The sequence below is a fragment of the Macaca fascicularis genome, chromosome 15 (assembly GCF_037993035.2).
Source record: "Macaca fascicularis isolate 582-1 chromosome 15, T2T-MFA8v1.1".
Taxonomy (NCBI): Eukaryota; Metazoa; Chordata; class Mammalia; order Primates; family Cercopithecidae; genus Macaca; species Macaca fascicularis.
In genome coordinates this window covers 79,557,383-79,584,582 of record NC_088389.1, presented here as the reverse complement: position 1 = coordinate 79,584,582, position 27,200 = coordinate 79,557,383, and the positions used below count along the sequence as shown (strand labels likewise).

The 27,200-nt window shown below is 37.8% G+C and overlaps 2 protein-coding genes across 17 annotated transcripts in view; one reads left to right on the top strand and one right to left on the bottom strand.

The window, feature by feature from the left end:
* RPS6 (ribosomal protein S6) overlaps positions 1-27,200 on the bottom strand; it is a 183,954-nt gene that overhangs the window by 96,197 nt on the left and 60,557 nt on the right. The gene's annotated exons all lie outside the window — the stretch shown is intronic.
* DENND4C (DENN domain containing 4C) overlaps positions 1-27,200 on the top strand; it is a 147,853-nt gene that overhangs the window by 66,240 nt on the left and 54,413 nt on the right. For 13 of the 16 annotated variants that reach the window (XR_012424671.1, XM_074017389.1, XM_074017387.1 and 10 more), the window contains 7 exons: positions 2,077-2,315; positions 4,429-4,495; positions 5,577-5,635; positions 6,544-6,688; positions 11,187-11,362; positions 20,593-20,693; positions 20,797-21,015. Coding sequence is in view for 12 of the 16 variants with exons in the window: in XM_074017387.1 (XP_073873488.1) it covers positions 2,077-2,315; positions 4,429-4,495; positions 5,577-5,635; positions 6,544-6,688; positions 11,187-11,362; positions 20,593-20,693; positions 20,797-21,015 (1,006 nt within the window). In the remaining 4 variants the exon portion in view is untranslated. Of the gene's footprint in view, positions 1-2,076; positions 2,316-4,428; positions 4,496-5,576; positions 5,636-6,543; positions 6,689-11,186; positions 11,363-20,592; positions 20,694-20,796; positions 21,016-27,200 lie in introns of those variants that run through there. The other 3 variants (XM_074017390.1, XM_065530479.2, XM_074017388.1) reach the window with 2 other exon arrangements.

Sequence of the window (27,200 nt, the reverse complement as noted above, 5' to 3'; positions counted from 1 at the left end):
AAGTTTCTAGCTTGGGAATTGTGTAGCGTAACTGAGTAAGATCAGGAATATTGGATGAAGTATTTAGATAATGAGTTCACTTTTGAAAATATTGGTTTGGGATGCCTGTACGACATCCAAGTGGAGATTATTGAGTAGTCATTTTGAAAATAGGAGTCTGAGGTTCAGGGGAGAGATCAGGTAGACCTAGAGATAAAGATTTGTGTTCTGTTAGTATAATGATTATAGTTAAAACCGTGAGAGAATGAAATTTTCCAAATAGAAGTGTGAAGCTAGAACCTTAGGGAATGCTAGTATTTAAATGATGGGGGGTGACATAATTGGATCTAGTATAGGAAAGAGAGAAGTAGCCATGAAACAAAGAGAAATTTGTACTGTCAAAGACAGCAAAGGAATAAAGAATTTCAGAGGAGTGTCAGCTCTGTCTTGTGTCATATGAGGTGAGGGTGTGGAGGAATTGAACCTGTGAACATTGCTGATGAGAAAGTCAAATGCTGCTGCTGCAACTCCTCCAAAAGTTAAACACAGAATTACCATACGATCCAGCAGTTTCATGTCTAGGCATGTACCCAGAATAATTGAAAGCAGAGACTCAAACAGATACTTGTATGCCAATGTTTTAGCAGGGTTATTCACAATAGGCAAAAGGTGGAAACAACCCAAACGTGCATCAACGTATGAATGGATACACAAAATATGGTATATAGATATGATGGAATTATGATTTATTCCTTAACAAGGAATGAAAATCAGGTATGTGCTACAATATAGGTGAATCTTAAAAACATTATTCTAAGTGAAATAAGCCAGACACAAAAGAATAAATTTTGTATGATTCCACTTATAGGAGGTACCTAGAATAGCTACCCTTATAGAGACAGGAAGTGCAATAGAGATTACAAAGGGACTTGGATTGAGGGCCAGAGAATGGGAAGTTACCATTTAAGGGTTACAGAGCTTTTGTTTGGGGGGCGGGTAATGAAAAAGTTCTGGAAATGAATAGTGATAACTGGTTGCACTCCAGTGTGAAGGTACTTAATACCAGTGAATTGTACACTTGAAAATGGTTAAGGTTTTATGTTATGTATATTTTACCCCAATTTAAAAAAATCACAGGCCAGGCGCAGTGGCTCACGCCTCTAATCCCAGCACTTTGGGAGGCCGAGGCGGGTGGATCACCAGGTCAGGAGATCAAGACCATCCTGGCTAACACGGTGAAACCCCATCTCTACTAAAAATACAAAAAGTTAGGTCGGGTGCAGTGGCTCACGCCTGTAATCCGAGCACTTTGGAAGGCTGAGGTGGGTGGATCATGAGGTCAGGAGATCAAGACCATCCTGGCTAACATGGTGAAAGCCTGTCTCTACTAAAAATACAAAAAATTAGCTGGGCGTGGTGGCGGGCACCTGTAGTCCCAGTTACTTGGGAGGCTGAGGCAGGAGAATGGCGTGAACCCAGGATACGAAACTTGCAGTGAGCTGAGATCGCGCCACTGCACTCCAGTGTGGGTGACACAGCAAGACTCTGTCTCAAAAAAAAGGAAAAAAAAAAATTAGCTGGGTGTGGTGGCATTCGCCTGTAGTCCCAGCTACTCGGGAGGCTGAGGCAGGAGAATCACTTGAACCTGGGAGGTGGAGGTTGAAGTGAGCTGAGATTACGCTGTTGTACTCCAGCCTGGGTGACAGAGTGAGACTCTATCTCAAAAAAAAAAAAAAAAGAAAGAAAGAAAGAAAAAAGAAAAATCACACAAAAAACTAAGTTGAGTGAGGCCATTAGAGTTCATTCTCTAATGCTTTCATTTTAAAAATGAAAGCAAGTTATAAGAGGTTACCGTCCCTTTTTGTATAAGATTTATAGTTGAATGTATAAAATTCTGTGGAAAAAATCTTGAGGGATTTATATCAAAATCTGGTTATCTCTGGGGTAGAAATTTGGGTGAGTTTTTTTTTTTTCCGTAATTTATCTGTATAAGTATACTCCAAGCAAATATTTCTTGTGTAATAAGAGAAAAAGAGAAGCTTTTTTTTTTTTTTCAAACAAACTCAAATCTTATAACAGAATTCTCTTACTCTTTAGGTATATGGAGCTGCCATTCAGTTTTATGAACCTTACTCTCGGGAACTTCTATCAGAGAAACAGCTTATGCAACTGGGCCTGTTGACGCCTGTGGAGAGAAAAATGGTCTCCAAATCCATCAATACAAACAAATGCATTTGTTTACTCTCACACTGGCCTTTTTTTGAAGCTTTTAGGAAATTTCTTATGTTTATCTACAAACTTTCTGTGTCTGGACCACATCCTCTTCCCATTGAAAAGTATGTATATGATTAAAAAGATGGCTGGTGGAAAACTGGGTATATAAATATATATGTTTGATTGTTTGTGTAACTTTTAGCAGCAAAGTTGGAAGGGAAGGAAGGCTACGTTTACCCAACTTTTTTTTTTTGAGACATCACCCAGGCTGGAGTACAGTGGCACCATCTCGGCTCACTGCAACCTCCACCTCCTGGGTTCAAGCAATTCTCTGTGTCAGCCTCCCGAGTAACTGGGATTACAGACACCCGCCACCACGCCTGGCTAATTTTTGTAGAGACGGAGTTTCACCATCTTGGCTAGGCTGGTCTTGAACTCCTGACCTCATGATCCACCTGCGTCAGCCTCCCAAAGTGCTGGGATTACAGGCATGAGCCACCAACTTTTTACTTACTCCCTTCTTCACCTCAATCATTGACTGTGAGCTTAAAATTGGATAGTAGTGGCAAGGATGGCCAAATAATAATCTTTTGAGAATTCACCTGAAGAAGTAACTTACAAAAATTATATTGTGAGTGTTCTTCTTCCTATTTATTCTCTAATAACTGAGAGACAAATAGTTACTGCTGCACACACACCCACCCACCCACCCATACAAGTGGCCATTCCAAAATCTAACCATAATACCTCTCTAAAGTGATGTCGAAATTAGTAAGAATAAGTTAATTGATGTTAAAAGTGAAGTTTTTGTTTTAGCATTGACAGAAATTCTTTGAGCTTTCTCTTTAGTTTGTAATTCTTTTTGTCATGCAATCTTTCCTAAGCAAGAAAAATGTATGTTGAGCTACTCTTTTTTAAATGATCTTTTCTGATTTCTAGTGGCACACTGACTTCTGTTTATGATAGTTTATAATTTGTGTATCCTGCTGACAAACCAAAAAGTGTCAAGAGCTTTCTGTAATGTATTAAAGTATGTGTAAACGTAGATGTTTCTTACAATTTCAGAACTTTTACATTATAGCAGAAAGAATATCAGTGAAACATACTAGTTTAGTGGATAAGGTAGGGGTAATTATGCACAGGTTTAAAAATAATGCTGTCCAAAAATCACCTTTTAAAAGAGTAAAGTACTGTGCATAAACTCATCATAATTTGACATTGAAATATGGTTGCAACTTTCATTTTGCACTCTCGAAATGGCAATTTAATGATTTATAGTTCTGGGTTTAACATTCAGCTGTCAGATTAATTTGAAGTTTTTTGAAGTAAAATGTAATGTTAGTGACAAGTTAGCAACCTTTTGAAAAATTAAGATTCTATGAATAGCTTGTGAAAATAAAATCAATGTATATAATCAATATCTTTTTCAGTTGAAGTAATATGTTGCATTTTTGTGGCTCCTAAGAAGCTCTAAACTTTGGAGAAACTTTTTTTTTTTTTTTTTTTTTGAGACGGAGTCTTGCTCTGTCCCCAGGCTGGAGTGCAGTGGCCGGATCTCAGCTCACTGCAAGCTCTGCCTCCCGGGTTCACGCCATTCTCCTGCCTCAGCCTCCCAAGTAGCTGGGACTACAGGCGCCCGCCACCTCGCCCGGCTAGTGTTTTGTATTTTTTTTTTAGTAGAGACGGGGTTTCACCAGGTTAGCCAGGATGGTCTCGATCTCCTGACCTTGCGATCCGCCCATCTCGGCCTCCCAAAGTGCTGGGATTACAGGCTTGAGCCACCGCGCCCGGCCTGGAGAAACTTAAGAAGTAATTATTATAGGTGCAGAAATAGAATGGGTAGGTGGTTCATCCAATGTTAGAGTAGTAAATCTGGGATTAAATTCAGTTTTAGTGTAAATTCGTTATAGCACAGTTAGTTGCTCCCTGTACTGGCACGGATAACCAGGGCTATAAAAATTCACTCCTTTCATGAAAACTGTTTTTATGTTATTTTTATTCATCTGGTAATGATAGGGGATGGGAATAGAAGTCAGGAAATACATTGTGTATTTCAGAAGTTTGATGGACATGGATAAATTCGTTTACACTAAGCAAATTTACTTACTTAGCCTACATTTTAGATAAATGGCCATGTCATATCTGGGATGATATATAGTGATATTTAAGATTTGTTAAAACTGTGATGCGTTTTAGAAAAGTAATTATGATATTTATTTCAAATTTTTTTTCTAGGCACATTTCACATTTTATGCAAAACATCCCTTTTCCTTCACCACAAAGACCGAGAATCCTTGTCCAGGTAACCAAAAGAGAGTATATTTGGGGAGAACTTTGCATATGCTCACCCCAGTCATTGCAGAGTGGATTCTATATACCTTTGGGTTTGAGGTGGAGCAATATGCATTCGTAAAATCCTTGGATTTTCTGTGCTTTGTAGCTTTACTGAACATCCTTTCTTACTGGGTTTTGGATTTGAATGTACAGAATTGGAATAATTATGACCCTTGGTTCATAACATTTTCATTTTTGGCCCATGCATGGCCTTTGTGTAGCTAATTTTAATAATGTAAAACCCAGGATTATGTTTGAGCATGTTCTTAATATCAGATTCTCTAATAAATATTAAATATGAAATGAGCAATGGTTGGAGGGGGTTAACTTAAACAAGGTCTATAATAGTACTAAGCTAAAGGACCAGTTTTTTATTTTCAGTAAGTAGCAGACGTAGGTAGTTATACAGCTTATGACATATGCAACACGAACAGGTCTTTACCCTCTCTATAATAATGGTTCCACTGATTACGTGCTTGGATATGGGAGAGAGGTCAGATTGTCATAAAAGTTGCTTAGTGGTTTGCTCTTCATTTGTATACTATATCTTTCTGGACCATAGCAATTAACATACTGGCATACTTAACATACTTTGAGTAGCACTGATCTATAGAAGGAAGCCATTTAAAAGTTTTTCTAAGACATTCTTAACATTATGTATGGTGGGATTAAGTTAGATATTGTTGATATTGAATGTTATTTCAGTTCTGCAAGTATTAATGTGTGAAGCAACTGCCAAGTGCCTACAGTCTGTTGAGTAAATGAATTTGAAGCTTTTCTGAAGCAGTAATTCCATAAATTTTAAATAATTGTACTTTAACCAATTAAGTGAATCAAAATTCAAATTAACCATTTATTGAAAAAGAACTAATGTAACACTTCTGAGTAAATACAGCTATCATTTTATATTTTAGTACGTTTCAAAAAGCATGTTTGCATATTAAATTATTGTTTTCAGTATTACCTTTGATCTAAATATATAGATTTCACAAGTAGTTTTGAAACTTATATCTTGTTTTGGTTAATTTATCTTTTTTTTTTTTTTTAAGCTGTCAGTCCATGATGCATTAATATTATCACAGCCAGTTTCTACACCTTTACCACTAAGGTAATTACTGGTATTTAGAATGATATATGTATTCACTTGGAGGAGAATGATTTAAAATATTTTAGTGATTAGTATAATAAAGTTAATTGTTATTTTACAATTAACTTTATTAGTTAAAACTAGGCAAAAACAGCCTTAATGTTTCTGACTTTGATAGCTAGATGGATGGTGGGGCTGTTTTATAAATGTGAACAATTCAGAGAGTTATAGTTGCAAGATTGGATGTAGAGGACACTTCCCTTTTCTTCTCATCTCCCCTTCCCATATCCAGTTCATAACTAAAGGTTTAAGGTGAGCTGATTTTTGCTTTCTAAATATCTCGAATCCATTTACTTCTTTTCATCTGCATCATAGTGGACTTCCATGATGTCTTACCGGACTACCTCACTACTAGCCTCTTTAACTGGTACCTTTTTACTCATCTTCCTTCAGTTCTTTATCCACCCTGTAGCCAGTGTGTCCTTTTGAAAATGCAAATATAATAGTATATTTCAATTTCAGCCTAATCTGTTGCTGTTTTCATCCTTTCCCTTACTATGCTTTAGTCACAATAGATTTATTTCAATTTCTTGGCTATGACAACAGCTTTTTCTTGCCCTGGGTCCCTTTCATATATTGTCTGTCACCCCTTCACTCCTATCCTTGTCTCCTTTCTTCTGAGTTCAACTCAAATGGCTGTTCAGGAAAATCTTTCTTGATAAATGCCTTTTATTACCAGAGGATGAATTTAAATCTCCCAGTTATCTATCTTATTAAATTTGCTACTTTTCATTGATAAACAAGTAAAGACTTGAAATTAACACTAGACTCTCAATCTGTTAATACTTAAGAAATAATTTAATAAGCAAATCTTAACATGTCTTAGCAAAATAGTTCACAGTGATCTATTTTTCTCTTTTTTTTCCTAGTGGAGCCAACTTTAGCACCTTGCTAATGAATCTGGGTCCTGAGAATTGTGCAACACTGCTGCTCTTTGTTTTACTTGAGAGTAAAATTCTGCTGCATTCTCTTAGGCCAGCTGTCTTGACTGGGGTAGCTGAAGCTGTTGTAGCTGTAAGTATAGAATTTTCCTTTTAGTACAAAATTACTGACAGATAATTTTTACTCCAAAGGGAAATTTCCTTCAAAAACAGCATCTTTGAAAGCAACAACAAATTTTCAAAAAGTAACTTTGAAAAATTACCCGCCCGGTAAAAGTCGAATATAATCTGCTGGCAAAGAGAAGTAGGAAGTATAAAGAAAACAAAGGTGATATCTATTTTAGGAAAAATGTCAATTTCCAATTTTTCATATTTTAGAGTTCTTCCCAGAGTAAAAACTATATGATTGTATAATAAAACCTGAGAATGAAGCTGATTGTATTGAGAGGCTCTGGCCAATTTCAGCTGTTCTAAAATTATGCAAATGATTACATGGTTAATTTCTCCCTATTTCAACTTTTAATAATTGTGAATCAGGAATATATAGGAAATTCTAAGTGATTGTGAAATAGGATAATATACAGAGGCTAAGCTCTTGTGTAAAGTGTAAGTAAAATTAAATTGTTAAATTGTTATTAACGTTGTTCCCTGCTTAAAACCCTTTGGCTTCCCATTGCACTTAGAATGAAGTCTGATTGACAGGCACAGTGGCTCACGCCTGTAATCCCAGCAATTTGGGAAGCCGAGGTAGGCGGATCACCTGAGATCAGGAGTTCGAGACGAGCCTGACCAATATGGAGAAACCCCTCTCTACTGAAAATACAAAGTTAGCTGGGTATGGTGGCACACGCCTGTAATCCCAGCTACTTGGGAGGCTGAGGCAGGAGAATTGCTTGAACCCAGGAGGCGGAGGTTGCGGTGAGCTGAGATGACACCATTGCACTCTAGCCTGGGCAACAAGAGTGAGGCTCCGTCTCAAAAAAAAAAAAAACAAAAAAAAAATGAAGTCTGATTGTATAGGGCTTTATAGGCCATTGTGTAGAACTTTAGATATTCCACTTCTCCAACCCTATCACCCATTAGTTGTTTAATTTAAAATAGCTGACTCTCCTCTCTTCCCTTCCCCATTTTAAGAATGTAAGTCTCCTGGGAGTAAGGACCTAATCTCTTATTTACTCCTGTATTTTCAGCACTTGTTACAGTTGCCTAGCACAGAGTAGGCCCTCAATAAATACTTGTTAAAACAGCAAATAGGGTATGTCTCCAAGATCTTAATCTGGTTGGAGAAGTGCTGTTGGACTGAAAACAATAGTAACCATATGAGACAGCTTCTAGGAGGATCCTCATTAAGTATTACTTTTCCAAGTTATCACAGTTGTGTGTGAAGGCAAAAGTTGTTAGAATATGAAAATATTTGTTAATGAACTGACCAGTTTTAGAAAGTTCCCACCCAGGCCAGGCGCAGTGGCTCACGCCTGTAATCCCAGCACTTTGGGAGGCCAAGGCAGGTGGATCACGAGGTCAAGAGATCGAGACCATCCTGGCCAACATGGTGAAACCCCATCTCTACTAAAAATACAAAAATTAGCTGGATGTGGTGGCTCATGCCTGTAGTCCCAGCTACTCGGGAGGCTGAGGCAGGAGAATCGCTTAAACCCGGGAGGTGGAGGTTGCTATGAGCTGAGGTTGCACCACTGCACTCCAGCCTAGCGACAGAGCAAGACTCCGTCTCAAAAAAAAAAAAAAGTTCCCACCCAAATATTCCTTACTAAAACATTAGTGTTTATTCAATCCTGTTTGTCAGAATCGTGGTGGCCAAGTCTCTTGATGGATTTCAGTAATATGGTGCAAGAACAGTTGAAAAAAGTGCTCATGGAATTGGTAATCATATGAAAAATGCCAGAGTATATGAGGTTTATGCAACTGATGTTGGAGAGCTGTCTGAATTGCATGCAAAATTATTTATAAGTCATGATTTGGTAGTTATGCCAATTACCATTTGAAGAAGAGAACATGGAAAAGAATGGTCACAAAACAAATGCTTCAAAAGGAGAATGATTTAAATATCAAAGAATATCAAAGAATTAATGGAGACCCATAGCAAAGATTGATGAAATGTACAAGTACTTTATAAAAAGTGACCCTATAGTGTTGCAAAAGGCAAAAGTGAAGAGATGTTTTGCTAGCACATAGTTTTTTTTCTAAGGTTTCTTAGATAGTTGCAGTTGTAACACACCTTTTGTTGAATAGAAGATAATTGTCACTCAAGAAATCTGAAGTCCTTGCAGGGTCCTTTGTGAGTGGCTTTGCCCCTCAGCAATCTGATCTTATTTTCCACTACTCTTACTCTTGCTTATTCTTCTCCAGCATTTTGGCCTTACCTTCCTGGGAGCATTAGGCATTCCCCATGCCTTAAGGCCTTTGCCCTAGCTGTTCCTTCTCATTGAAGCACTCTTCTCTTATATATCCCGTTGGCTAAATCTCTCACCTTCTTCAGGTTTCAGCTCTGTTGTCACTTTATTAATGAGGCCTGTCCTGTTTGTCCTAATACAACCTGCTTTTCCTCTCTCCTGCTCTGAACTCTAATGTCCTTCACTTGGCTTTACTTTTCCTTTTTTTTTTTTTTTTCCCGTAGCACTTATTACTTCCTGACATACAGGTTGAGTATCCCTTGTCTAAAATGCTTGGAAAGAAGTGCTTTGGATTTAGGATTGTTTGGATTTTGGCATGTTTGCAGAATACACGCTGGTTGAACATCCCTAATCTAAAAATCCGAAGTCCTAAATGCTTCTATGAGCAATTTATTTTCTGTGTCATGTTGGTGCTCAAAAAGTTTTGGATTTTGCAGCACTTTGGATTTTGGATTTTCAGGTTAGGGATGTTCAACCTATAACATAATATTTTATTTATTATGTCTTTCATTTATTTTCTCTCTTTCTGCTAGACAAGGTGTTTGCAAATGATGGCTGAATCCTGCCTGCCAAATCCTGCCTGCCACTTGTTTCTATAAAGTTTTATTGGAACATAGGCCATTTATTCATATATTGCCTATGACTGCTTTCATGCATGACAGCAGAGTTAAATGGTTGTGACAGAGACAATGTGGCTCACAAGGCCTAAAATATTTACTGTCTTTCACAGAAAAAGTTGCTGACTCTTAAACTATTAACCTCATGAGGAGAGTGATCTCTTTCATTTATTGTTAAGATCTCATTATGTAGAACAGTAATTGGTACATAGCAAGTGCTCAAATATTAACTAAATAAATGTTTGAAGACAAAATTCCAATCCTGAATAACCCTTTGTAATAGCTGGCAGAGGTAGTAAGTGTTATAGGCATTTCTTTGGGGTGAATGATGACAGATAAGGGTGATAATTGAACTCCACCTTAAAAGATAACAGGGATTTTTATAGTAGAAGAAAAAAATTATCATCAGTAAAATTTTAGTACTAGCTAAGTATTAAATTTTTTTTAAATTTATTCATTTACTTATTTATTTTTTATGGAGATGAGGGTCTCACTCTGTTGTCCAGGCTGGCCTTGAACTCCTGGCCTCAAGCAGTCCTCCTGCCTCAGCCTCCCAAAGTGTTGAGAGTCACTGCATTAGGCCTTAACATGTTTTAGTCTTTTTTTAAAAAACATCAAAACTTTTTTTTTTTTTTTAAGAAAAGCACAAATGATACAATTGAAGTAAATCTTTGTAAAGGAAAACAGGTAAAGATTCTTGAGAAATGTTTTTTTCTCTTTTTTTTCTGTCTCATGTCTAGATAGAGGAATATCTTATATATTGACCGTTTCTTTTTTTTTTGAAACAGAGTCTTGCTCTGTTGCCCAGGCTGGAGTGTAGTGGTGCAAACTCCGCTCACTGCAACCTCCGCCTCCCAGGTTCAAGCGATTCTCCTGCCTCTGCCTCCAGGATAACTGGGATTACAGGCATGCACCACCACACTCAGCTAATTTTTGTGTTTTAGTAGAAACACTGAAATTGGCCAGGCTGGTCGCAAACTCCTGACCACAAGTGATCCACCTGCCTCAGCCTCCCAAAGTGCTGGGATTACAGGCGTGAGCCGTCGTGCCCAGCCTATTGACAGTATTTTTAAGATGCCAGACATCACTGATGTTTATTTGAACAGTTAAGAATTTTTTTTTGTTGAGCTCTTTAATTAACTATTAGCATTCCCTAGACAGTAATTAGTTTTTTTTTTAAATTCTTGATGCTTTTAGTTGGATTTTGATCTGAGGTAATTTTGAGAATTAATAGGTGAATGAAATGTGTAAGAGTTAAAGGTAATAAGTTTGTTTTATGATATTTTGGGCCATTTTATCTTATTTTGACTCCATAAAATTGGAATGTGGGCTTTGTATAGATACTAGAATTAATATGCAAAAAGCTGTTAGTATTTTTGTTGTGTTTAATGATCATCATCATGACTTGAAAATTTTAATTGCATTTGTTCATAGTATTGCTTAGTAATATTTTATAGTCATTTAGTTTTGGAATGAAGTTTAAGATAAACAAAACAGTGATATTAACTGCTTTTCAGTGATCCCTTTTCAGTAATACTAGTTACTTATATAATTTTTACTGCAAATTTAAAATTTGGTTAATTTTTTAAAACTTTTTTCCCAGATGATCTTTCCATTTCAGTGGCAGTGCCCATATATTCCCCTTTGTCCTCTTTCACTGGCTGCAGTGCTTAGTGCACCTTTACCGTTTATAGTTGGAGTTGACTCAAGGTATTTTGATCTTCATGACCCACCACAAGATGTTGTTTGCATTGACTTGGATACGAACATGTTATATGTGTAAGTTGATTCATTTTATATTATCTCCCATTTATGTTTTTCACTATATAGAGTTATAGTTCTTTGAAAGCATCTAGAAATATGCTATTTTTGGTAGTTGTTAAATCTTCCTCTTAAATACAGTGGCTCTCAACCAGGACAAGTATCAGAATCTGGGAACGCTGTGTGATTTGGAAAAAAAAAAATGTTCAATATTATGATAGTTTATATCTGGATAACAATGTTAAATGTAAGCAGGAGATGTTTAGGTTTATCAGAAGAGACTATGAGTTTGAAAAGTAATGGTTAAACACTGCTTTCAGAGCTCGAGAGACGATATGCTTTCTAGGTTTAATTCAAAATCCATATGTAAGTAAAATGGGTTTACCCATTGGAGATTAAAGTTTAGTTACAGTATAGGGTGATAGTATACCATTTGTTTAGTTGTCAGGATTTGAATTTTATAAGGATCTGTTCTTTACTGCATAGATATTTATATTAAAAATCAGTTATAGTTTGTGTTTGCTGAAGGTGGTAAGTACAGCAGTGGTACAGCTGAGGGTTCAGAGAGTAGCAAACTACATTAATAAAAGGAATAGTTCTGGATGGATGTTTAAGGGTTACCCCTTCCCCCACCAAAAGTGGGAAAGGACAGTAAGTATTACAAATTTTCTTTTGTTGATGCCAACTTCCAGGCTGTGGAACACTTATTCTTTACTGTTTGAGATTGGTAGAAAATGAAGAGAGAAATATTTTGGGTGAGGCCTAAATAGTTCCAACAGTAGAATTCGTTGGGAAAATATTTTTATGTGAACCAAAAAAATAGCCTAAGGAAGGAAGAAAACATTTGCTGTAACTTAAAATATAATTTTGACATGGATCTACCATTGTATTTTGAAACTGTGTAACTGTAGTAGCTCCTTATGTATATTTAGATTTACTTACAGCTTGAAAGTAATGAACAACTTGAATGAATTAAATAGTTTTTTGTGGCACACATTTTATTGTTTATAGGTTACTCTCCCTGAAAAACAATTATTTCAGGAATGTATTCGTGGTGTTGCTTTTATAAATGATTATTTGTGAAGTTAATACTCAGATTTTTTACCTTGTTTTATTTATTATTCCGAATAAAATAATATGGAGAGTCTTAATTTTGCCCAGTTTTGAGTAACTTTTATAAAACTTCTGGTAATCAAAACATTGTTTTCTAAAACAAATGTGAAGTGTTTGCTCAATTATATTTATTTATTTATTTATTTTGAGACAGAGTCTCACTCTGTTGCCCAGGCAACAGAGTTGCAGTTGTGCAATCTTGGCTCACTGCGGTCTCCGCCTTCCGGGATCAAGTGATTCTCCTGCCTCAGCCTCCTGAGCAGCAGAATTACAGGTGCGTGCCACCACACCTGGCTAATTTTTTTGTATTTTTAGTAGAGATGAGGCTTCACTGTGTTGGCCAGGCTGGTCTTAAACTGCTGACCTCAGGTGATCCACCTTGGCCTCCCAAAGTGCTGGGATTACGGGCATGAGCCACCATGCCTGGCCTGCTCAGTTGTGTTTAAATAATTATAAAATGTGCCCAGGTGTAGTGTTTCACACCTGTAATCTCAGTACGTTCGGAGGCTGAGGCTGGAGAATCGCTTGAGCCCAGGAGTTTAAGACCAGCCTGGGCAACATGGTGAGACTCCATCTATATAAAATAAAAAATTAGCCAGGAGTGGTAGTGCATGCCCATAGTGCACAGGCAGCTGAGGAGGAAAGATCACTTTAGTCCAGGAGGTGGAGGCTGCAGTGAGCTATGTTCACCCCACTGTACTGCAGCCTGGGTAACAGCAAGACTCTCTGTCTCAAAAAAAAAAAAAAGCCTCCAAATTGTACAGAATAATGTAAATAACTTGTATCTATTCACCACAACTTTATTAATAGGCCGGGCACGGTGGCTCATACCTGTAATCCCAGCACTTTGGGAGGCCGAGGCAGACGAATCACCTGAGGTCAGGAGTTCGAGACCACCCTGGCCAACATGGTGAAACTCCGTCTGTACTACAAAAATTAGCCAGGCATGGTGGTGGGCAGCTGTAATCCCCACTACTTGGGAGTCTGAGGCAAGAGAATTGCTTGAACCCAGGAGGCGGAGGTTGCAGTGAGCGGAGATCATGCCACTGCACTCCAGCCTGGGTGACAGAGGGAGACTCTGTCTCAAAAAAAAAAAAAAAAGAAAATATTAGCAATAAATTTGAAATCTCTAGATAGTCCTCCATAACCATATTTTGTTCCTGTCTTCCAGAGAGGAGCTCCAGATCCAACCATCATCTTGGATAAATTCCAAATCCAACCATCATCTTAGATTTGGAGTTTATCATGCACATGTATTTTTAAAACATTTATTATATATGTATTAATCTAAATAAAATGTTGTTTTGCATACTTACACATTTTTTTCTACTTGAATAGTTTCCTGTGAATTGCTTTTTTGCTTACCATTCTTTGTGAGGTTCATCCAGTTCATTTTCAATGGTGATCAATGTCGATGGACATTTAGGTTGTATCTAGATCTTTGATGTTAGAAACAAGGCTGTTCTGATCATCATTGTATATATTTCCTTGAGTATATGCTCAGGAATTCCTCTGAAGCATATACCTGGAAGCGCTAATGTTGCTTGGTAGGGAATGAGCATTTTCAACTTAATAACTAATACCAGATTACTCTCCCAAGTTTGCTCTGTCCTCAGCAGATGAAAGTTCTTTTTGTTTCATATCCTTGCCAACACTTGCGGTCAGACTTTTACATTTTTTACCAATTTGATGGTAATGGTATTTCACTGTGGCTTTAATTCACATTTCCTTAATTAGTAGCAAATGCAGCATTTGCATACCTTTGTGCTCCTTGGTTTTCCTCTCCTGTGAATTGGATGTTCCTTTTGTTGGTGCGTTTTGCTGTTAGATTGTCTTTTTCTTTTGATTTGTAGAAATTGTATATATAATCAGGAATTAATTATTGGTCTGCTGTATGCATTCCAAATAGCTTCTCCCACATTGTGACCTGTCATTCCATTCTGTTTTTGGTGTCTTTTGATAAACAGAGATTTATTTTAATTTATCAAATTTTAAATTTCTCTTTATGGAGTACTGTTTTTGATTCTTATATATGAAATATTTCACCTTGAGGCCATGAAATACTATCATGGTTATTTTTTAAGTTGTGAGGTTTACCTGTCTCATTTAGTTATTTAATTCAGCTAAACTTGATGTGACATATCACTTTCTATATTTGTATAGATATGTATCCGGGCTTATTCTTTTCCTTTGATTTTTTTCAATCTCTTGCCAGTAGTATACTATCTTAATGGCTTTAAAATTAAGTTGTCTACAACATGAATGAACCTTGAAAACATTATGTTAAAAGACCTTATATTATGATTTAATTTATATGAAATGTCCAAAGCAGGCAAATCTTTAGAGGCAGAAAGTAGATTGATTACTGATTGCCTTGGAATGGAGAGGATGGGAGTATTGGAAACTAAGTGACTATGGGATTTCTTTTTGAGGTGATGAAAATATTCTAATATTGCTTGTAGGCTGGGAGCAGTGGCTCATGCCTGTAATCCCAGTACTTTGGGAGGCTGAGGCGGGTGGATCTTCTGAGATCGGGAGTTTGAGACCAGCTTGACCAACATGGAGAAACCCCGTCTCTACTAAAATAACAAAGCTAGCCAGGCGTGGTGGCGCATGCCTGTAATCCCAGCTACTCGGGAGGCTGAGGCAGGAGAATTGCTTGAACCTGGGAGGCAGAGGTCGCAGTGATATGAGATCGCGTCATTGCACTCCAGCCTGGGCAACAAGAGCAAAACTCCGTCTCAAAAAAAAAAAAAAAAAAAAAAAAAAAAATTGATTGTAGTGGTGGTTACACAATTCCATGAATATAATAAAAACCATTGAATTGCACATGTCACATGGGTGAATTGTATGGCATATGACTTTATATCTTAATAAAACTGTTTTAAAAAGTCATGGTATGAGACCTTTTGGCAGTGTCCGTGGCGAATCCCCTTACTCCTGTTCTTTTTGAAAATTGTTTTCACTCCATTTGGTCTTTTGTTTTTCCATATAAATTTTAATACCATCTTGTTAAGCTCTACACAAAATTACATTGGGATTTTTGTTAGAATTTTATTGTATTTATAGATTCCTTTGGAGGCAGATGATACCTTTTTGACACACATTGAAAATATGCACAAGAAATATGACCCATGAATGTGGTATTTCATTTCATTGATCTTTCAAAATTTTTCAGTAAACTTTGTGTTTTCTCCAGAAAGATAATTCACATCTTTTGTTAGACTTATTTGTTCCTAAGTATCTTTCAGTTTTTATTGCTACTGTAAATGGTATTTTTAATTAGACTTTCTACTTGTTGCTGGGAAATGTAGTTGGTTTTTGTATAGCGGCCTTATATCTAACAACTTAGTTGAATTCTCTTAATTTGTATATTGTCTTCAATTTTCTGCCTATAAACATCACATTTCTCTACTTACACTATCCTAATGTATTTTAAATTTTTTTGTCTTAATTCTCCAGCTAGGATCACTAGTGTAATGTTGAATATAAGTAGTTATAGTTGGTATCTTGTTTTGTTTCTAATTTCAAAGGGGATGCTTTGAGCAGTTTATCATAAATTATGATTATTGGTATACAGCAGGGATTGACATCTGGCCCAAAGCTTGTTTTTGTAAATAAAGTTTTATTGGAACAGAGCCATGCTCATTCATTTACATATGGTCCATGCCTGCTTTCATGATGCAACAGCACATTTGAGTAGTTATGACAGAGATGGGGTTTCGCCATGTTGGCCAGGCTGGTTTCAAACTCCTGGCCTAAAGTGATATGCATACATCAGCCTCCCAAAGTGCTGGGATTACAGGTGTGAGCCACCCTGCCTGGCTACAAAAGATACATTATTAAATGAAAAAAATCAAGGTGGTAATTGTGTATTGCAGTGTGCTGCTACTTGCGCAAAAGAAAAGGCAGGGAATAGTTGTATTTACTTGTATCTGCTAGTTTTGGAATAAAGACACATTAAAATATGCTCAAGAAACTAGTGATTATGTATTATGGGGGTGAGGGAACTGATCAGACGTGGAACAAGGGTGTGTGTATGTGTTTAAGTTATTTTTGAGCTGTGTGATCATATTAAAGTTTTAAAACTCCCAGTGTGATGGTGGATTTGTCAAATGCATTTTATAGTTATTTGGACATTTGCTTTATGTACTTAATTAAGGCTGTGTTATGAGGGACACTCAAGTTCAAAATGGTTCTGCAGTTAAATGAATACTTTTATCTTGTAGCTACTTTAAAAAAAATCACTGATGCTCTTGTTGTTAGTTTGTGCTTTTCTTCTCATTAATACATTATGTTAGATATATTATCTTTGGTATATCTTTTCCCATCCTTTTAATTTCAGATATTCTGTGTATAGTATATAACTGGCATTAGAAATCCAATCTAACATTTGTCTTTTTGTTGAAGAATCCATTAATTTACATGTATTGTTATATATTTGAATATTTCTGTCTCATTTTGTCCTTTTTGTTTTGCTGTTATTCTTTTCTCTCTTTCAGATTGAATGAATTATTTTTTCCCGTCTGCTTACCTAAATGTTATATTATGTGTGTGTGTGTGTGTATATATATGTATAATTTCATATTTATGTTCCTTTAATGATTCCTCTTAATTTTTTAATATGGGTGCTTAGAACTTGAAATTAATATTTTACTCTTTTTTCAAGCAGTTAAGTAGACTTTAAAATACTTTAATTGGCAACATCCTCTTTTACTGGTACAAAAACAACAAATTTTACAATTAATGGCCCTTTAGGTTAGATGAGATGCATTTCATCTACCTACAGCAGCCCTGTGTATTAGGTACATTATCAGTCCTCATTTTGTAGATCAGAAAATTGAGTAACAGACGAGTTGAGTGATTTATACAAAGTCACACAGTAAATGTCAGAGCCAGATTACAAATGGATGATAATCCAGACAATAATGACAATATTTTATTTGGGGGAGGGGGTTAAAAGATAGCGCTAAAATATTCGACAGCGATGACATAAAATGAGAGAAATTGATCAGAGTTAAACTTGACATGCCATCACTTTTAAGACACAGTTTCAAGAGATGTTAAAATATGTCTTTTAACAGTACCAGGCACAAAGGAAGTGTTAGCTCTTTTATTAGACATTTATTCTTAACAGAGAGGATATTATGTTTGCTTCTATTCTGGTGGCATTAAGCCAGGGAGCACTTGAAGTTAGTTATTTTTTTTTTTTTTTTCTGAGACGGAGTCTCACTCTGTCGCCCAGGCTGGAGTGCAGTGGCCGGATCTCAGCTCACTGCAAGCTCCGCCTCCCGGGTTCACGCCATTCTCCTGCCTCAGCCTCCCGAGTAGCTGGGACTACAGGCGCCCGCCACCTCGCCCGGCTAGTTTTTTGTACTTTTTAGTAGAGACGGGGTTTCACCGTGTTAGCCAGGATGGTCTCGATCTCCCGACCTCGTGATCCGCCCGTCTCGGCCTCCCAAAGTGCTGGGATTACAGGCTTGAGCCACCGCGCCCGGCCTGAAGTTAGTTATTTTGACTTACAGTTTCTTGTGCCATGCCAGTAGCATGCAGTCAAACTCATAACCCATTAGTTGGCAGGCATACAGTAATTAATTCTCAGGGGAGATCCCTCCCCTAATCAAAATCCAAGCTGAGGGAGCTACGCTATGAGGACACAAGGCATAAGAATGATGCAATGATTAGCCGGGTGTGGTGGCATGTGCCTGTAATGCCAACTACTTGGGAGGCCGAGGCAGGAAAATTGCTTGAACCTGGAAGGAAGAGGTTGCAATGAGCTGAGATTGTGCCACTGTACTATAGCCTGGGCAACAGAGTGAGACTTCCCCTCGGGGTGGGGGCAGGGGGGCGAAGAATGATACAATGGACTTTGGGGACTTGGGGGAAAGGGTGGGAGGGAGTTGAGGAATAAAAGACTACACATGAGGCCAGGCACGGTGGCTCATGCCTGTAGCCCCAGCAGAGGATCACGAGGTCAGGAGATCGAGACCATCCTGGCTAACACGGTGAAACTCTGTCTCTACTAAAAATACAAAAAAATTAACTGGGTGTGGTGCCACACGCCTGTAGTCCCAGCTACTTGGGAGCCTGAGGCAGGAGAATCGCTTGAACCCGGGAGGCGGAGGTCACAGTGAGCCAAGATCGCACCTCTGCACTCCAGTCTGGGTGACAGAGCAAAGACTACACATGGGGTACAGTGTATACTACTTGGGTGATGGGTGCACCTAAATCTCAGAAATCATCACTAAAGAACTAATTCATGTAACCAGATACCACCTGTTCCCCCAAAACCTATTGAAATTTAAAAAAATTGACATATTTTGTTAAAAGATTTAAAGTATGCAAAAAAAGATTCCAAAATGCAATCACTTGCTTAGAAAAAAAACTACATGTGAACTGCACTGAGTACTAAAGAACAATACTATAAAATAGAACCTGATTAAAATAAAAAAATAATTTAATTTTTTATTAAAAATTAAATTTTTATTAAATTTATTAATTTCATTAATCAGCTAATATAAAGGTACAACCAGGATTCCAGGTTGATCCTAAAGCTGGAATCTCTGCCCTTTTCATTATGCCATGCTACATTTAGAGAAACCTAAGCAATTCACTGACTTAGGGAGAGGGCTTAGAATTGTAGCATTTTGGGTTAAAAAAAGAATCAGGCTGGGTGCGGTGGCTCATGCCTGTAATCCCAGCACTTCGGGAGGCCAAGGTGGGGGGATCACATGAGGTCAGGAGTTCGAGACCAACCTGACCAACATGATGAAACCCTGTCTTTACTAAAATAAAAAATTAGCTGGGCGTGGTGGCACTCTCCTGTAATCCTAGCTACTTAGGAGACTGAGGCCAGAGAATTGCTTGAACCTGGAAGGCGGAGGTTGCAGTGAGCTGAGATCGTACCACTGCACTCCAGCCTAGATGACAGAGTGAGACTGTCTCAAAAAAAAAAAAAAAAAGGAAAAAAAGAAAAAGCAGAGTCAGCCTTTCAAGCATACCAGTTTTATTTGGAAGTTTCAGTTCTAACATACTTCTTGGTGAGACTGAAACTTGGTCTCCTGTTCTGTGAGAAGCCTTTAAAATCCAAGGCTGTCTGTTAATCCTCAGGGCAGATGTGGCCTTGGTGTTACTCTGGGTTTTCAACCCCTGAAGATTTCCCTGATTTTCTTGCCAGCTTAGCCATGAATTTTAAAGAACATTTGTTATATTTATGTTAACTTTTGTAAAAAGAGGGCTTTTTAGGCAGTTCTGTCTGTTGCATTTTATATTCTTATATTCTTGGAATATATATATATACACACAGAGAGATATATATATTTTGTATTTTTGGAATATAAAGTTTTGGAAACAGAAGCTTTTAGTAATACCTTTAAAAATGGTCATCTCTATGGCTTTGGGTTTTTTTTGTTTTGTTTTGTTTTGTTTTGTTTTTGAGGCAGAGTCTTGCTCTGTTGCCCAAGCTGAAGTGCAGTAGCGCAATCTTGGCTCACTGCAAGCTCCGCCTCCTAGGCTCAAGTGATTCTTCTGCCTCAGCCTCCTGAGTAGCTGGGATTACAGGCACACACCACCACACCCGGCTGATTTTTGTGCTTTTAGTAGAGAGGGTGTTTCACCATGTTGGCCAGGGTGGTCTGGCTTTGGTTTTTGTTGTTTCATGATCATAGATTATATTGAATAATGGTGTTATGATTAATTTATTTTTAACTGTGAGGGCTGGATGAACTACATATACTTTTAATCCTTACTTAAATTCCAATTCTTCTCTTTGGGCACACAGCATTTTAGAAGCCTGCCAGTAGGTAGTTTGAAGTCTCAAGTCAGCTAGATTTGACTCTTAGAATATTATAATTCTAAAATGTAGTTTTTGAAGCTAGACTTCAGTGTTGTATTCCTGACTCCAGCATTGAAAATACGTGTTGGAAGGTTAGAATGAGATGGCTAAATCTGACAGAGGTTGGTTGAATGAAAAGAGAACTTCCTTGAAATTCACTTATTCAAACTGTTTGCATCAGTTGTGACTGCAGTAAAAATACATCTTTTCCATTTTCTAGTTTTAGGTTGATGCAAGAATTTTGTTTAGTAAAAGCAGATTATGAATAACACATTTTATGAATTTTGTTCTGATTTAATAGATCAGATGAAAAGAAGAACATGAACTGGAAGCAACTTCCCAAAAAGCCATGCAAAAATCTACTTAGCACCTTAAAGAAATTGTATCCCCAGCTGTCTTCAGGTAATGTGAGGGAAAAGGAATACTATTAATGAAGGAATGTATATGAGAAAATTCTTCTTAAATTTAACATAATACCGTTTTCTGTTTTTCTTTCCTTTGTTAGTTCACCGAAAAACTCAAGAAGGCTCAGCGATTGACATGACTCCAATTGAAGCAGATTTCTCCTGGCAAAAGAAGATGACACAGCTTGAGATGGAAATTCAAGAGGCATTTTTGCGCTTTATGGCGTCTATTTTAAAAGGATATAGAACATTTCTCAGACCAATCACAGAGGCTCCTTCAAATAAAGCCACAGCTGCTGATTCATTGTTTGACCGACAGGGTGGGTAGCACTGAAAGTACAATTCCTTTTATTGAAGTGAAAATATTTTATATTTGATGTTGTTGCCAAGAAATACTTACTGTATAAATTTTTACAAATTCACATTCAAATATAATGAACTTCCATGTATTTGTAACCGAACTTTATGACTAGAATTTCTTGTAATTTTTATAGCCCATTTTTTTCCTGAGAAATCTGAAACTAGGCATATTTAATTATGAAAAGTCAAAGGTGTTACCTATATTTACAATACCTTGTCAGTTATCTTAGTAGAACATAACTGGAGATTTGCCTTCAGGTATTTAGGTATTTCCTCAATTTTGCATAGTTCTTGGATTTGTACACTTTTTTTTTCTTCTTTTTTTTTTTAATAGAGTGGAGTCTTGCTATATTGGCCAGGCTGGACTTGAACTCCTGGCCTCAAGTGATCCTCCTCCCTCGGCTTCCCAAAATGCTGGGATTACAGGTGTGAGCCACCGCACTTGGCCAGATGTATACACTTTTGGCTTTACAATTAGTTTGTGCAATGAGGGTACCACATTTTAAACATTTTTGACTAATGTAGCTTTGTTCCAGGGAAAAACATATACTCATTATTTTTAGTATGTTTTGTTTTAGGGAATTATAGGTAGAGATTTTTGTTGTTATTCAGCTACTGTTATATATATAGTAGCAATCTTACATCTATATCAATATTTATTTGAAATTATTTTACTTTTCTGTGCTTTTTAGCTAGCGATTACAAAAAAAATCTGTATTTTTCCATTAATCCTTTTTTCCTTTATCTTTTCTGCTTTAAGATAACTTACCACTTAAATATTTAGTTACCACTTACTGGCTAGTTATGTAGGAATATAAAGAAGTATAAAACCTAGCTCTATGGGGTCTTAAATGGAAAATAATTAAAATATTTTAAAAATAGAACAAGTAGTCAAGAAAACATATTTTACACAGTTTTAATTTGGAAGTTTTAAGAGTTCAGAAAAAAAAGGGATATTCTTCCAAATATTCCAGTATTTCAAAATGGGTATTTTGGAAGACTTCATGGAGGAAGCATGACTTAGAAGAATGGGTAGAATGGAGATAAATGGAGAAGAACAGGAAAGGCTTTCTGGAAGTCAAGTTTTCTCGACCGGACGCAGTGGCTCATGCCTGTAATCCCACCACTTTGGGAGACTAAGGCAGGTGGATCACCTGAGGTCAGGAGTTCAAGACCAGCCTGGCCAACATGGTGAAACCCTACCTCTACGAAAAATATAAAAATTAGCTGGGTGTGGTGGTGTGTGCCTGTAATGCCAGCTATTCAGGAGGCTGAGGGAGGAGAATCACTTGAACTTGGGAGACAGAGGTTGCAGAGAGCCAAGATTGTGCCATTGCACTCCAGCCTGGGTGACAAGAGTGAAACTCCGTCTCAAAAAAATTAAAAAAAAAAAAAATAAAGTGTTCTCATTAATAAAATGGGGGCTATATCTACTTCATTGTTGTGAAGATTAAATGAGAAAATATATGTGAAGCAACTAGTACAAGTACTTTAAAATACTCATGATAACAGCTATTATCATTCATGGTAATAAAATGGAAGTAGCATCAAGATCTAAAGCACAAGGCCTGCAGATTAGTTTGCTGGGTCTACCATAACAAAATACCGCAGACTAGGTGGCTTAAACAACAGAAATTATTTTCTCGTGGTTTTGGAGGTTTAACTGAGATGAAGGTAGTTAGCAGGTTTGGTTTCTTCTGAAGCCTCTTCCCTTGGCTTGTAGATAGCTGTTTTTTCCATGTGGTCTTCCTTCAGTGTTTGTCTTATGTCCAAATATCCTCCTCTTACAAGGCTACCAGTCTTACTGAACTAGGGTCTACCCCATAATCCTCATTTTAGCTTAATTACCTCTTTAAAGACCCTATCTCCAAATAGTTACATTCCGAGGTACTAGGGGCTAGGAACTTAATATATAAATTTTGGGCCAGGCACAGTGGCTCATGCCTGTAATACCAGCACTTTGGGAGGCCAAGGCAAGCTGATCACCTGAGGTCAGGAGTTTGAGGCCAGTCTGGCCAACATGGCGAAACCCTGTCTCTACTAAAAATACAAAAGTTAGCCAGGCGTGGTGGCACATGCCTGTAATCCCAGCCACTCAGAAGACTGAGGCAGGAGAATCTCTTCAACCCAGGAGGCAGAGGTTGTGGTGAGCCGAGATCACTGTACTCCAGCCTGGGCAACAAGACTGAAATTTCATCTCAAAAAAAAAAAACCATATATATATATGTATGTATACATTTTGAGGGGGACACAGTTTCACTCATGACAGCACATTTGGGAAAAAAGATTACATGGTACAATTTGACCAGAGTGATGAGCTTTAGAGGTGCTGTGGAAGATAAGGCTGAAAATAAGATTAGGGCTCAGATTGTGGGTAGTTGTAAATGCCAGATGAAGAATATGGATTGTATGGGAGTGACATCACTAAAGGAATTTGAAAAGATACTTACTCAGTTTTCAGGCCCTAAGGTTTTATTGTAAACAGTTCAGCATTTGGTCTGCTAGGGGACACAGACATTAGACAAGAAAAAAATGTAAATACTAACTATCTTAAGAAGTGTGTTTTGAAGGAAAGTATTGATCACAGTGTTAGTGCTAGTTAGGTCAGAGAAATATTCCTTGAAGAAATAACAAGGAATATTAGTGTCCTAAGGTATCCCTTGGTGTGCTACTTTTAAGTTTGGGTCTAAAAAGCAATAGTAATTAACTAGGAATTTTGTATATGTGGTTTTGGCTTATTTTACCTTATGTTGTTATTTACCATTTCTTCTACCACTTGTATTGCCTGTAAACTTGTGGTAGGTTCAAGAGCTGCAGTGTCCAGTAGAAACACAATGTAAGCCACATATAAAATTTAAAATTATTTTAGTAGCCACAATAAAAAAGTGAAAAATAGGGGGAAAATAGTAGCATTTCAGCATGTAATCTGATTTTTAAAATTATTGATGAAATCGTTTACATTTTTTTCACAAACATCTTTTTTCTTTTTTTCTTTTTTCTTTTTTTTTTTAAAGACGGTCTTGCTCTGTTGCCCAGGTGGAATGCAGTGATGCAATCTTGGCTCACTGCAACCTCTGCCTCCCAGGCTCAAGTGATTCTCCCGCCTCAGCCTCCCGAGTATCTGGGATTACAGGCGTGCACCACCATGCCTGGCTAATTTTTGTATTTTAAGTGGAGACGGGGTTTAGCCATGTTGGCCAGACTGGTCTCAATCTGCTGACCTCAGGTGATCCGCCTGCCTTGGCCTTCCAAAATGCTGGGATTACAGGCGTGAGCCTCTGCGCTTGGCCCACATCTTTCAGTTCTGGCATGTATTTTTTACTTACAGTGTGTCCTAATTTGGATCAGTTACATTTCAAGTGCTAAATTGCCATATGAAGATAGTGACTACTGAATTAAACAGTGCAGATCTAGCGGCTTGGTTAGATTCAGGTTTAATTATCTTGGCAAGACGTGCCAAAATACATGGTGCTCACTTCTTCCTATTGCATCATCTTGAGAGGCACATACATGTGTGGCTGTCCTACTTTTAGTGTTTCTAATAGGTTTAAGGTGTTGTCAGCCTCATTCATTCATTGTAGGTCACCCGTTAGTCTTTGACTTATTTGGTTTAGCAGCCTTTGCTATCATTGCCTGGATCCACTAGAAGGAAAGAAAGCCTTTTCATTATAACTTGTGGAGAATAATTTATTTCTATTTTATTTAAGCTTTTCTCTACTAATTAGTATATAAAAGGGATGGGAATCAGGACCACAGCATCAAAGAAAGAAAGGCTGCAGAGAAAACCATGTTTGAAATGTTGGCATTAACTAGGTTATGCAGGATGTTTTAGGATTAGTGCTGGTTTCAGTTTTTATCCTAAGAGTAATTGGAAGCCTGTAAAGGATATTTCATTAGGTAATAGGATCAGATTTGCATTTTTTTAAAAAATCACTCTTTGAAATGTTAAAAAGAAGAATCTCCTTGGCTTCCATACAGAGATTGCACTGGAGGCATTGAAGCATGGATCTTCTATTTAGGAAGTAGCCACATTGGTTCTAGGGATTATTAGAGGTGACCTGGATTAATTGATGATAGTGTGAATAGAAGAATGATTTTTTTAGGAATTAGATCAAGTAGAACCTGGTAATTGAATATGGAATGTAAGATAGAGTGGGAGATATCAAGAGCAGCTTTGAGGGTTTTGCCTTTAACAACCAAGTGAATGGCCATGCCCTTTATAAAAAGTAAAACAACAGAAAAAAGGGAAGGAGCAGATCGAAGGCTTTTTTTTTTTTTTTTTTTAAGATAGAAAAAGAGACTTGAGTATGCTGATGAGAAATAGCTAATAGAGGTTGGGCACAGTGGCCCACGCCTGTAATCCCAGCATTTTGGGAGGCCGAGGCAGGCAGATCACTTGAGGTCAGGAGTTTGAGATCAGCCTGGCCAACATGGCAAAACCCCGTCCGTCTCTACTAAAAATACAAACATTAGCCGGGAGTGGTGGCGCATGCCTGTAGTCCCAGTTATTTGGGAGGCTGAGGCAGGAGAATCACTTGAACCTGGGAGGTGGAGGTTGTAGTGAGCCGAGATTACACCACTGAACTCCATTCTGGGTAATAGAGCAAGACTCCATCTCAAAAAAGAAAAAAAAAAAGAGAGAAGTAGTTAATAGAGAGGGAGATTTATCCCGAGAACACTGGAAGGGGCTGGAATCCTGAAGTCATGTGATGGTTTGTCCTTAGATAGGAGGAGGGACATATCCACTGTAAAAAGACAGAAGGAATGAATGATAACTGTTAAAGAGTCGTAAGTTATGTAGTGAGATAGTATACATAGTTTCTATTTAATGATCTGCATTTTCATTGCAATATAAAGTATGCTCATTTCGGGGTACGGATGGGGCACAAAAACATGAAGGGAGAGCATATACAAATAGGAAATAGTTGTGGAAACATGTGAAAAGGAAAATTAAATTGATTCTAGAAATGTAGTAGGATTGCTGGTCAGGGATGAAGGTATAAGTGCTTCTAATCTGCCTAGTTGTGGAACTTTTTTCCCCTTAACTTATGCTTAGTCACCCTAATGCAGATCCAGAGAAGGCAAGCAGTACATTCTTAGAGCTGGGTTATGCTAGGTAGGTTTAACCAAAAAGACAAAAGAGCAAAAGGGTTGAGAGTATTGACAAAACAGTAATTGAAATGATGGATATAGCATGGAATCAGTATTAGATAGAGAAAGAAGTGAAGATGGGAGGATGTACGTGGAGGTAAAGGGCCAGTGGATTGGAGATTTCAATGAGCATTCCCTCTCTGCTCCCCCAATAGAAAACGCTAAAACACTTAGTAGAAATACTTAATTAAAGAGACCAGATAGGCAGAGGTGATGGGCTGGGAGTGATGTGAAAATGAGAGATTTGGAAGGCAGTGCTGCTTTGAATGCTAGCAAGTAAAGTCAAGGGACTGTGACTGTGTGTTGAAGTTGGTGATTGAGGTAGGATGGAGCATAGGATCATTGAAAATCAAGGAATGAAGGCTGGGCATGGTGGCTCATGCTTGTAATTCTAGCAGTTTGGGAGGCTGAGATGGGAGGATCACTTGAGGCCAGGAGTTCGAGACCAGCCTTGTCAACATAGCAAGACACCCATCTCTTAAAAGAAAAGAGGCCAGGTGCAGTGGCTCATGCCTGTAATGCCGGAACTTTGGGAGGCCGAGGCGGGCTGATCACCTGAGGTCAGAAGTTCGAGACCAGCCTGACCAACTTGGTAAAACCCTGTCTCTACGAAAAATACAAAAGTTAGCCAGGTATGGTGATGGGCACCTCTAATCCCAGCTACTCAGGAGGCTGAGGCAGAGAATCACTTGAACCTGGGAGGCGGAGGTTGCAGTGAGCCAAGATCACGCCGCTGCACTCCAGCCTGGGGGACAAGAGCTAGACTCTGTCTCAAAAAAAAAAAAGGAATGAAGACGAACCTAAAGTGTTTTCATGATTTGTGCTTCTGGGTGTGGAAGAATGATGGTGGTAGGGATTAGAAAGGAGGAGACTTTGAATCAAATGTCCTGGTGTTCAGTGAATGAAGGAGTGTCCCTGCAATTAATAGAGGACTATGATTAATAGAGGAAATGGTGGAATAGCCAGATGCTTGAAACTTTAATAAGCAGAAATT